The sequence below is a fragment of the Hypanus sabinus genome, chromosome 6 (assembly GCF_030144855.1).
Source record: "Hypanus sabinus isolate sHypSab1 chromosome 6, sHypSab1.hap1, whole genome shotgun sequence".
NCBI classification, from domain to species: Eukaryota; Metazoa; Chordata; class Chondrichthyes; order Myliobatiformes; family Dasyatidae; genus Hypanus; species Hypanus sabinus.
Window position 1 is genome coordinate 147,353,227 of NC_082711.1, and position 13,312 is coordinate 147,366,538.

General features: G+C 41.1%; 1 protein-coding gene across 6 annotated transcripts in view; it reads right to left on the reverse strand.

Moving 5' to 3' along the window:
- LOC132395942 (peripheral-type benzodiazepine receptor-associated protein 1) overlaps window positions 1–13,312 on the reverse strand; it is a 312,337-nt gene that overhangs the window by 131,877 nt on the left and 167,148 nt on the right. For all 6 annotated transcript variants that reach the window (XR_009512792.1, XM_059973163.1, XM_059973159.1 and 3 more), the window contains exon 5: window positions 4,342–4,518. Coding sequence is in view for 5 of the 6 variants with exons in the window: in XM_059973163.1 (XP_059829146.1) it covers window positions 4,342–4,518 (177 nt within the window). In the remaining variant the exon portion in view is untranslated. The remainder of the gene's footprint in view (window positions 1–4,341; window positions 4,519–13,312) is intronic.

Genomic DNA, 13,312 nt, shown 5'->3' on the forward strand with positions numbered 1-13,312 from the left:
ATAAGGTTGGTAATAGATCTCAAGAGAGTGAGTTTGTTGAATGCCTACAAGGTGGCTTTTTAGAGCAGTTTGTTGTTGAGCCTGTTTGGGGATCAACTATATTGGATTGCATGTTACGGAATGAACCAGAGGTGATTAGGGAGCTTAAGGTAAAAGAACCCTTAGGAGGCAGTGATCACAATATGATTGAGTTCAACTTGAAATTTGATAGGGAGAACATAAAGTCTGATGTAACAGTATTTCAGTGGAGTAAAGGAAATTACAGTGGTATGAGAGAGGAAATAGCCAAAGTAAATTGGAAGGAGCTGCTGTCAGGGATGACAACGGAGTAGCAATGGTGTGAGTTTCAGGAAAAATGAGGAAGATGCAGGATAGATGTATTCCAGAAACAAAGAAATATTCAAATGGCAAAATAGTACAACCGTGACTGACAAAGGAAGTCAAAGATAATATAAAAACAAAAGAAAGGGCATACAACACAAAAATTATTGGCAAGACAGGATTGTGAAGCATTTATAAACCTTCAAAGAGCAACCAAAAGAAGCATTAGGAGGGAAAAGATGAAATATGAAAAGAAGCTAACAAACAATATCAAGGTGAATAGTAAAAGCTTTTTCAAGTATGTAAAAAATAAAAGAGAATGAGAGTGGATATAGGACCGCTAGAAAATGAGGCCGGAGAAATATTAACAAGGGACAAGGAGATGGCAGATGAACTAAATGAGTATTTTGTATCAGTCTTCACTGTGGAATACGCTGCATGAAGCAATGTGCCAGATGTTGAAAGGTGCAAGGGAAGAGAAATGCAGTTACAAGGTGCTCAAAAAGTTGACAGACCTAAGGGTACATAAGTCACTCAGACCAGATGAACTGCACCCTAGGGTTATGAAAGAGGTAATAGTAGAGAATGTGGAGGCATTAGGAATGATCTTTCAAAAATCATTGGACTCTGACATGTTGCCAGAGGACTGGAAAATTGCAAATGTCACTCCACTCTTTAGGAAAGGAGGAAGGCAGCAGAAAGGAATTACAAACTAATCAGCCTGACCTCAGTGGCTAGGAAGATCTTGGAGTTAATTGTTAAGAATGAGGTTATGGAGTACGTGCTGAAACAGGGCAAGATAGGGCAAAGTCAGCAACTTTTCCTTACGGGAAAATCATGCCTGATGAACCTGTTGGAATTATTTGAGGAGATTACAAGTAGGATAGATAAAGGGGACACAGTAGATGTTATATACTTGGACTTTCAGAAGGACTTTAACATAATAGCACACAAGAGGTTCCATAGCAGGTTAAGAATCCATGGTATTTCAGGAAAGCTATTGGCTGATTGGCAGGAGGCAGCAAGTGGGAATAAAACGATCCTTTTCTGGTTGGCTGCCAGTGACTAGTGGTATTCCGTAGGAGTCGGTGGTGGGACTGCTATTTTTATGCTGTATGTCAATAATGTAGGTGATGGAATAAATGGCTTTTTTGCTAATTTTGTAGATGATACGAAGATTGGTGGAGGAACAGGCAGTGTGGAGGAAACAGGTAGGCTGCAGAAGGGCTTAGACAGACTCAGAGAATGGGCAAGAAAGTGATAAATGAAATACAATGTTAGAAATGCATGGTCATGCTCTTCAGTAGTAGAAATAAATGTGCAGACCATTTTCTAGATGGGGAGAAAATCCAAAAGTCTGAGATGCAAAGGGACTTGGGAGTCCTTGTGCAGAACACCCTAAAGGTTATGTTGCAGTAGAGTCAAAGGTGAGGAAGGAAAATTCAATGTTAGCATTCATTTCAAGAGGGTTACATTACAAGAGCAGGGAAGTGATGCTAAGGCCTTATAAGACACTGGTGAGGCCTCACCTTGAGTATTATGAACAGTTTTGGGTTCCACATCTAAGAAAAGATGTGCTGGCATTGGAGTGGGTTCAGAGGAGGTTCACAAGGATGATTCTGGGAATGAAAGGTTATCATATGAGGACTGCTTGACGGCTCTGGATCTACACTCGCTGGAATTTAAAAAGAAGAGGGGAGATCTCATTGAAATCTTTCAAATGTTGAAAGGCCTAGACAGAGTAGATGTGGAGAGGATGTTTTTCATGGTGGGGGAGCCTAGGACAAGAGGGCACAGCCTTAGGACAAAGGGGCATCCATTCAAAACAGAGATGCAGAGAAATTTCTTTAGCCAGAGCGTGGCGAATTTGTGAAATTTATTTGCACAGGCAGCTGTGGAGGTCAGGTCGTTGGGTGACTTAAGCCAGAGCTTGATCAATTCCTGATTGGACACGGCATCAAAACTTATGGGGAGAAGGTGGGGAGTGAGGCTGAGAGAGGAAAGAAAAGGATCAGCCATGATTAAATGGTGGAGCCGACTCGTTGGGCCAAATGGCCTCAATTCTACTCCCACGTCTTTTGGTCTAGCTAGATTGAATTTGTCCTTTTTATTAACAGGACATATTTGGGCATTTTTCCACTTTGTCAAATAGACATCGGTGTTGCTGATGTACAGGACCAGCTAATATAAAATTCAGAAATATGGAATTCAATAATCTGATACAGAATTCAGGAAAAACTTCTAGATTTGCAATGATTTGAATGTGACAATTTATTTTTGCAACATTTGAGGCAAATGGCATTTATTGAGTGTTTCAGTAGATACATGTTGAACAAATAAGAATATTCTAGTAGTGTAAAATAAAGTGAGATAGGCGAAAATGCTGGTGGAACGCAAGCACTTAACTATTTAACAAATTGTACGTCATTACTTTGTGCCCTTTGAGTGCCTTTCTGCAATAATGCCACTGCCCAGCAGAGGGCAATTTATAAACACTGATCATTACACTGTGGAAAACATGAAGAAATTATGTTGACAATAGACACTAGATGCTGGGATTTGGAGCTTTAAACAAACTGCTAGAGGAAGTCAGTGGGTCAGATGAGGCAAGAAACTAATTTAGGTAAGGATGGGGGAAAGGATCCACGGAAATGATAAAGGTGAACAAAGTGAGAAAACTTCGAGACAGACTACAGGAGTGTGAACAGCAGAGTGTGATTTCCACTGGATTTACAGAAATTCTGCATGTTAATGTTCATACCGTTGGGTAGCAGACTACCCAAAAGGAATATGAGATAAGCTGCTGCTGTTGTTGTTAAGTGCCATTGAGTCATCGGTGACTCATGGTCAGCCTATGGATAGTTGCCCCAAATGAGTTTCGATCCTTGCAAAGGCGACGCATTGTTGATAACACTGCTTTCATAGCTACCCTTATTGTGTCCATTCATCTGATTGGCATCTTTCCTCTTTTCTGTTGTCCTTCCACCTTGTTGAGCAAGATATCCTTTTCCAGGGAGCTGTTTCTTCCCATGATGTGCCCAGAGGTACAATCCGCCTATTGTACTATTGTTCTTACAAGCTTAGTCCATTGACACAAACACTGAATTTTCCAATTTCAGATAACCCACACCCCATGGTCCTTTCCTATTCCCACCAATTCATCCAGGGTCTCTCTCCCTTTATTCATGTTTTGCATCTCCACCAGGACGTACCATCCTCCCCACCATACTCTATCTGCCCATCAAACTACCCACATGAGTTTTTTTCTCTCTCAGGCTACCCTTAAAATTCCCTCCCCAATTTGGCTGCATCTGTCCATCATCTTCAGCCCCACCAGATTCCATCGATTATGTACCAACTCCCATCTCCTCCAACCATCTCATCTCTTTGTACTGGCAGTCCTCACTAAGCCCTCAGCTAAAGTCTCAACCTGACACACTGATTATCTCTTTGCCTCCACAGATGCTATCAGACCTGGTAAGTTCCTCCTGCAGTATACTTTTTCAAAGGAAAGATGCGGCTGCTTGAAAAAAAAACCCAGAAAGAACAGGACAGCATACAATTTCAAGAAAAACTCAGAAACTTTAAAAGCTATCAAAACTTCAAAATTTTAATTTTAATTTTCTGTTATTTTTAACTTACACGATATATCCTTGCGACTTTCTTCTGTGCACATGGTATTGGGACATTATTCCTAAATCCCTATTTTCTCCACATCAAATAATAATAAAATGAGATTGAAATATCAATTTTTTTTCACCCGAAATGCTTCAGCACTTTACTGTTTGGTTAAAATGTTTCATATTGTCTTTCCTTCAACATTGAATACCATCATTGTGTTTATTATACTTTTAAAGCAAAGAGGTGAATCATGTTCTTCTTTTTCAAAAATAACTAATGTACCTGGCATTTGTCGCTTGTTTATTAAAAATATGACTGAAGATGATTTCGCCTTCAATGCAGCTGAAAAGTTTTTATCATGAATAAGTGACATTCCAAAACAAAAAGATTTCTGTTTACCTTTGATGGTCCCAGTTTTGCATGAAGGTCACAACATTCTTGCCTTAACTCTTCTATCTCCTTATCTTTGGCAAGGATGACATCAGCATGTTCAGAGAGATCTTTGGCACGCTGCCTGGCAAAGGCTTTCTTGTAGTGTTCCAAACTGGAGCCCTTGGCCAGGACAGGAGAGTTTACCTGAATATAGAGATAAATACTATAGTTAAAAGACACTGAAATAGAAACTAGAAAACCTACAGCACAATACAGGCCCTTTGGCCCACAATTCTGTGCCATACTTTAGAAATTACCTAGGGTTACCCATAGCCCCCTATTTTTCTAAGCTCCATGTACCATGGTGGAATTGGTTGCATAATGAAGATAGGTAAGTATTAAATGATTTGCGTCACTGGCACAAATTTCATAATTGAATGCATTTATCAGTCTGATTTTAATTGAAATTTGGTTTGTGGGTGCACCATGCAGACTTGTTGCTTCTAGAGTCACCAGAAGCTGCCATGTTCTCCAGCTGAGAATATATAAACCTATGTAGTCAACAGGCTATCAGACCAGACTACTCTCTCCACCACTGCCATTCTAAATACTCCCAATCTCTCCTGCAATTTTCTACTTTAATTTGCAACAATCAGACAATCAGCTTTCTAATCTCAAACTTTTGATGTATCATTACCCTCTCTAAATACATTATGCGAAGAATTAAACCATAACAGTTCATCTATACTACAAATGCTAATAATTCTACTACCTTTTGAAGAATTGTTTCATTCTGAACTAGGCTCTTTGCACAATCAGTGTCTCATTCAATCTTGTCACTAAAACAAAATAACCTGCATAACAATGACTGCACCAATTTCTGCTCATTCTCTTTGGCGGTGAAACTCATCACAATATCATTTAAAGACCCAATTACTCCAGCATTCTTTTGGACAGCCTCACATCTTTCATCTTTTATAAATTTAAACTTAACAAATTTCATGGTACCTGATTTTATACACATCAATACCTGTAACAGCAATACTCCATTGCCTGTGTTCACTCATAGTTAACTAAATTCTCATGTTTTAAACACTTGTTCTTCTTGCCAAGTTCTCCTACCATGTGGATCCTCCCAATTAATGTAACTTTTGCCAGTGCCAGAAACTCCCAGCATCTGCATTCCTCTGATCTGTTTGCTTGTGACATCTCATTTCACACAGTCCTGCTCACTGTCTTCAGATTCTTCTTTAACATGACTGATGAAGAGTCTCAACCCAAAACTCTTCACAGATACTGCGTCGCCTGCTGATTTACTTAGCGTTTTGTGTTGCTGTGGATTTCCAACATCTGCAGAATCCCTTGTGCTCACTCCTTAATGTTTTGGTTCAGATCTTTGCATCTCTGTGCAACATCTATTTCTACAACCAATTTATTACTAGAATTCTCAAATGAATATACCTCAGTAGAAACTGGAAGAAATTACAGTCGGCCCTCCTTATCCACATGGGATTGGTTTTAGGACCGCCCCCCCCCCCCCCCCCCACCGTGGATACCAAAAAACAATGATGCTCAAGTCCCTTATTTAACCTGTCACAGTGCGGTGGACTTTAGGATCCAGCAGGGCTCAAAATCTGCAGTGTTTCTGTTCACGATCACAATTGAAGATAAAGTGGAAATAATAAAGCGACCGGAAAGAGGTGAAATGCCATGGGTCATTGGAAAAGCGTTGGGCTACATCGGTCAATGATTGGAACAATTTAAAGGATAAAGTGAGAATAATGGAGCATTTGAAAGGCCCTGCCCCAATGAAAGCTACAATTATTACTGAGCAACGCAGTGGTTTAATTATTGAAATACATACATTTCTTAAGTGTTCTATATGCATAGAAAGGTAAAATATATATGTGTGTGTGTGTGTGTGTGTGTGTGTGTGTGTTTGTAAGACAAACGTCTGACTAACTGACGCTAAATGATATCATTAGCAAGATTTTTGTACTTACATGGAACTTTGGTAAGTTCCAAATGTTCATAAATCTGACTTACTTAGTAAGAGAACATCCATTTTATTTTGGATCCTGAGCTATTGTAATCTTCATTCATCCTCACGTATACTTTAAATCATCTCTAGATTACTTATAATACCTAATACAATGTAAATGCATTGTAAATAGTTGTTATACTGCATTGTTTAGGGAATAATGACAAGAAAAAAAGTCTGTACATGCTCAAACAACGTGCTGGAGAGAGAACTTCCAGGTTTTGCCAATACGCGGTTGGTTGAATCTGCGCATGTGGAACCCACGGATAAAGAGGTCTGACTGTACTCTAAAAAACTGGTGCACACTAAAATACAGTGCATTAAAAAAGTATTCAGTCCCCAACCCTTTGTTCACATAAATGAGTACTACAACTAGAGATTTTAATGAATTTAACTGAGAATTTTTATTTGTGAATCACATGCTCCTTTTCCACAGTAGAGGCCAAAAAACCGAAAAAAGTTCAGCATGAGAATCTAAAAATTCAAAAAGTGAAATATCAGCATTTCAAAAGTATTCATCCCCCTTTGTTTGATACTTAAGTGAACCACCTCTCACAGCTATTACAACCAGTAGTCTTTTGGGGCAAGTCTGTATTAGCTTTGCATGACATGATGGAGCAAGATTTGCCCCCCCCCCCTTCTTGCAAAATTGCTCAAGCTGTGCCAGGTTAGTTAGTAAATGACAGTGAACAGCAATCTTGAGGTCTTGCCAAAAATGTTCATGGCCTATCAGTAGTGTCAACAGAGCTTTACCAAGAGGGATTTCTCGCAGGCTGGTGACAGTTATTTAAAAGCAAGCTTCAAGAGTATTTGTCCATTGTACGTGGCCTATCAATGGCCATAACCAGAGCACCAATCATGAGTTAAACAGCAGGAAGGTTCAAGCACAAAAGGATGACACACCTAGCGGAACGGTCATCAATTGGAGTGATCTGAGGCAGAGTGGTAGGGTTTTAGCTCATTCAGGAATCAGCGATAACGGGTTGAGGTGAGGTAAGTAACTTGTGAGGAATAGAAAGAGGAAGAATGTCTGTGAGGCCGGTGTTCTGTCCTGGGTGTCAGATGTGGGAAGTCCAAGAGACTCTCAGCCTCCCAGATGACCACATCTGCACCAAGTGTGTCTAGCTGCAGCTCCTCAGGGGCCAAGTTAGGGAACTGGAAATGCAGCTCGATATATAGGCAAGCTATAGGAGCTACAGGAGCTATAGGCAAGTAGTCACACCTGGGCCTCAGGAGACAGATAAATGGGTAACAATCAGGAGAAGGAAGGGCAGGAGTCAGATACTGGAGAGTACCCCTCTGGCTGTCTCCCTTAACAGTAAGTACTCCTGTTTGAGTACTATTGGGGGGGGTGACAGCCTACCCGGGGGAAGCAACAATGGCCACGCCTCTGGCACAGTGTCTGGCCCTGTGGCTCAAAAGGATAGGGAAAGGAAAAAGACAGCAGTAATAGGGGACTCTATAGTTAGGGGGTCAGGCAGGAAATTTTGTGGACGCAGGAAAGAAACACAGATGGTAGTTTGCCTCCCAGGTGCCAGGGCCTGGGATGTTTCTGATCGTGTCCATGATATCCTGCAGTGGGAAAGTGAACAGCTAGAGGTCGTGGTACACATTGGTACATTCTGGATCATTGGGACCTCTTTTGGACAGACGTTCTGGGTCCTACAAAAAGGAAGGAATGCACTTGAATCCGAGGGGGACCAATATCCTGACTATTGGGGAAGAGTTTAAATAGAATTGTTGGTGGGTGGGAAACGACCTGAAGAGATGGAGGTAAGGGTGGTTGGCTCACAAATAGAGAAAGCTTGGAGACAGTGCGAGAGGGAGGATAGAGAAGGGATACGCTCAGACCGATGGTTTGAGATGTGTCTATTTTAATGCAAGAAGCATCATGAACAAAGCGGATGAGCTCAGAGCGTGGATCAGTACTTGGAGCTACAATGTTGTGGCCATTACAGAGACTTGGATGGCTCAGGGGCAGGAATGGTTACTTCTAGTGCCAGGCTTTAGATTTTTCAGAAAGGACAAGGAGGGAGGCAAAAGAGGTGGGTGTGTGACACTGCTGATCAGAGATAGTGTCACGGCTGCAGAAAAAGAGGAAGACATGGAGAGATTATCTACTGATTCTCTGTGGGTGGAAGTTAGAAACAGGAAGGGGTCAATAACTCTACTGGGTGTTTTTTATAGATCACCCAATAGTAACAGGGACATTAAGGAGCAGATAGGGAGACAGATTCTATAAAGGTGTAATAATAACAGGGTTCTCATGGTGGGAGATTTTAATTTCCCAAATATTGATTGGCATCTGCCTAGAGCAAGGGGTTTAGATGGGGTGGAGTTTGTTAGGTGTATTCAGGAAGGTTTCCTGACACAATATGTGGATAAGCCTACAAAAGCAGAGTCTGTACTTGATCTGGTATTTGGATATGAACCTGGTCGGGTGTCAGGTCTCTCAGTGGGAGAGCACTTTGAAGATAGTGATCACAGTTCTATCTCCTTTACCATAGCATTGGAGAGGGATAGGAAGAGACAAGTTAGGAAAGCCTTTAACTGGAGTAAGGGGAAATAATGAAGCTATCAAGAAGGAATTTGGAAGCATATATTTGGAACAGATGTTCTCAGGGAAGTGTATGACAGAAATCTGGCAAATGTTCAGGGGATATTTGCGTGGCGTTCTGCATAGGTACGTTCCAATGAGATAGGGAAAGGATAGTATAGTGCAAGAATTGTGGTGTACAGAAGCTGTTGAAAATCTAGTCAAAAAGAAAAGCTTATGAAAGGTTCAAAAAACTAAGTAATGATAGAAATCTAGAAGATTATAAGGCTAGCAGGAAGGAGCTTAAGAATTAAATTAGGAGATCCAGAAGAGACCATGAGAAAGCCTTGGCGAGCAGGATGAAAGAAAACCCCAGGGCATTCTACATGTGAAGAGCAAGAGGATAAGACATGAGATAATAGGACCAATCAAGTGTGACAGTGGAAAAGTGTGTATGGAACAAGAGGAGATAGCTGAGGTACTTAATGAATACTTTGCTTCAGTACTCACTACGGAAAAGGATCTTGGCGATTGTAGGGATGACTTACAGCAGATTGAAAAGCTTGAGCATATAGACATTAAGAAAGAGGATGTGCTGGAGCTTTTGGAAAGCATTAGTTGGATAAGTCTCTAGGACAGGACGGGACAGGATGTACCCCAGGCTACTGTGGGAGACGAGGGAGGAGATTGCTGAGCCTCTGGCAGTGATCTTTGCATCATTAATGGGGACAGGAGAGGTTCCAGAAGATTGGAATGTTGCAGATGTTGTTTTCTTATTCAAGGAAGTAGAGATAGTCCAGGAAATTATAGACCAGTGAGTTTTACTTACTTTGGTAAGTTACTAATTTAAGATTTATGAACATTTGGATGAACAAATATGATGGTAGAATATAGTATTAATGGTAAGACTCTTGGCAGTGTGGAGGATCAGGGTCTGAGCCCATAGGAAACTTAAAACTGCTGCGTAGGTTGACTGTGTGGTTAAGAAGGCATACGATGCATTGGCCTTCATCAACCATGGGATTGAGTTTAAGAGCCGAGAGGTATTGTTACAGCTTTTTAGGACTCTGGTCAGACCCCACTTGGAGTACTGAAACTCAGTTCTGGTCACCTCACTGCAGGAAGGATGTGGAAACTATAGAAAAGGTGCAGAGGAGAATTACAAGGACATTGCCTGGATTGTGGAGCATGCCTTATGAGAATAGGTTGAGTGAACTTGGCCTTTTTTCCTTGGGGCAATGCAGGGTAAGAGATGACCTGATTGAGGTATATAAGATGATGAGAGGCATTGATCGTGTGGACAGTCAGAGGCTTTTTCCCAGGGCTGAAATGGCTAACACGAGAGGGCACAGTCTTAAGGTGCTTGGGAGTAGGTATGGAGGAGATGTCAGGGTTAAGTTTTTTTACACAGAGAGTGGTGAGTGCGTGGAATGGGTTGCCAGCAACGGTGGTGGAGGCGGATACGATAGGGTATTTTAAGAGACTCCTGGATGGGTACATGGAGCTTAGAAAAATAGAGGGCTATGGGTAACCCTTGGTAATTTCTAAAGTAAGTACATGTTCAGCATAGCATTGTGGGCCGAAGGGCCTGTATTGTGCTGTAGTTTTTCTATGTTTGATCAGGTTAAAGTCAGGACTCTGACTGGGCCACTCAGGGACATCAATTTTCTTCATTTGAAGCTACTCCATGGTTGCTCTGCCAGTGTGCTTTGGGTCGTTATCCTGCTGAAATACTAACATCCTCCCCAGTTTAAGCTTTTTGGCAGAGAGTAGGAGGTTTTTACCCAGAAACACTTTGTGTTTAACAACATTCATCTTCCTATCAATCCTGACCATATTTCCAACCCCAACTGCTAAAAGCAGCCCCATAGCACGAGACTATCTCCTCTATACTTTACAGTTAGAATGGTGTTAAATGGCTGATTTACACCACATGTACTGCTTAATGTTGAGGTCAGGAAGTTCCACTTTAGTCTCATCCAACTACAAGACCTTCTTCCACATCTTTACATTATCTTCTAAGTGACGCTTTGCAAAGTCTTTATGGGCAAGGATATACTTTTTTTAGCCGGGGTTCTTCCTTGCCACCCTTCCATAAATACTCATTTTGTGCAAGGTTTTAGAGATGGTGGAGCCATGAACTTCAGCTCCATTTGCAGCTGCTGACTTCTGCAGCTCAATCAGAGTGATTGTGACTGTCATAGTAGCCTCTCTTACTATTTCTCTCCGGTGACTAAGTTAGAGAGGAGGGCTGACCAAGGCAGTGTGGCTGTGGTTTCATATCTTTTCCACTTTTTCACGATGGACTGCACTGAGCTCCAAGGTGTGTTCTGTGCCTTTGAAATGGTCTTGCACCCTTGCCCAGATTTGTGTTTCTCTATTATCGTTTCCCTGACTTGCCTTGAATGCTCTTTTATCTTCATTTTGGTTTTGTCTGCTGAAAATCTACCATACTGTTGGACCTTATACAGAGGGAATATTTACAGTTTTCTTATGAATTCATTGAAAACAGGTGAACCTGCAATAATCTACATCAACAAATTGGGTGGGCTGGTCAGTTAATATACTGCCACTGGAAAAAGTTAGCACAATTACAAAGGGATGAATCCATTTTTCAGCCTCACAATTTAGATTTTTTAATTTTTAGTGAATTGTTGACAGGTTTTGGAATTTTTCTTTTGATTTGATATGATGCACCATGTTTTGTAGATTAGCTCAAAATCCTGTTTTAAATTTAGAAAATGAAACAGTAAAATGTGAAAATAGTTGTGGAGGCTGAATATTTTTTCCAGGCACTGTACAAGACTCCAGTATCTCCAGAGAACTAGTAAGAAGGCAATAAAGTATCACCTCTTGAGTTACCAAACAATCTGATTATTTTTATGATAATGTTATCTAAATGGTCAGAATCAATAACTTTCAGAAATGGATATTGGATCAGAAGAGGCACTAGTTGATTTCATCTTCTCTTGACTTGAGTTACTAAGGACATTTGTACTTCCTAAACAAAGTTCAGAAGATCATTTACTCTGAACCAACATAAAGATACGTTACAAACCTATATCCTGTACAAGAGGTGTATTTAGTCACTACACCTTTAGCCTTTTAATGATATGGCTTGTATTATTGCCATACACATACTCATTTAACCTTATGCGCATTGCTTGGAAAAAAAATCAAAAGTAGACTTGTGCTTCTTAGAGAAAAAAATTACACAAGCTGAGCACTACCCAAAATAGATCAAGACAAAGCTGGTGACTGAATGACACATCTTGGGACTTCAACACTGGGAGCTGCTATGATGTAAAGGGCACACTGTAATCCATGTGCCAGAGATACTGAGTAGTGATTAAATCCAAATAAATATTAAAATTGCAGCTTCTCTGCAACACAATAATACACAGTTGAGTTAATTTAAATGTACATGAGCCAGCATGATGCTAGGAAGCAGTATTAATACTTCACAAAAATACACTAAACCTGTTATAAAAAAAAGCCCATCGCTGAAACATTTATCTTCTGGTGCTATTTATCGTCATGTCCAACTCCAGTGGGTCCGAACAGACTTGCGTCTGCCACTCCCAGCCCTTGCCATTGTTATGAATGTACCACAGCTCTGAGGGGCCGAAGGGTGCGGGGTAGCCCCCTCCTTTGTGAGAATCGCAATATCACTATTGAGCCCTTTCAGGAGACCCAGGAAATGAGAGAAAGACATGCAGAATTCACAAAGAGTGGAAAGTGTCCTGGCCTCCGAGAGGCGGACCCATTGATACCAGCTATTGTCTCTTGGAGCAGGCCTTGTGTATTGCATCCTGTGCGATGCATCGAAGCCCCAGGCAATGAACCAAGGGGGAGGTTGGTGGAGAGATTGCATCATCTCAACCTGATTGACATCTGAGACCCTGCGAGTCAGGATAAAAGAGGGTCTGGGGAACAGCCCCTCAGACGCACCAGAAGAAACGTTAAGCGTCCACGTAACAGCAGGAAGTCATCTGAAGGAAGCCATGTGCGTTCGATTCTGTGGCTGGAATCGGTGGCTGGAACCACAGAAAACGGCTTTTTAGCTAACAACGGGGAAACCTGCTCCCCTGACTCAACAGATTGACATCATAAAAGACTTGGGCAAGTTTAAACCGCATCACTTTTAAACCCAACAACGCTGCAGCTTGAACGAACTGATAGTGACTTATCTTTCCATCGGACAATACAGTAACCCCTAGACAATGATAGTTATTTCTTATCGGTTATTATTATACCCGCGCTTAGATTTAGTATTGACAACGTATATTATCTGTATGTTTGCATTAATCTTTTTGTGCTCTTTATCAATAAGTACTTTTAAAAATAGTACCATCAGACTTCAACGGACCTCTCTATCTTTGCTGGTAAGTGATCCAGTTACAGGAATTCGTAACACCATA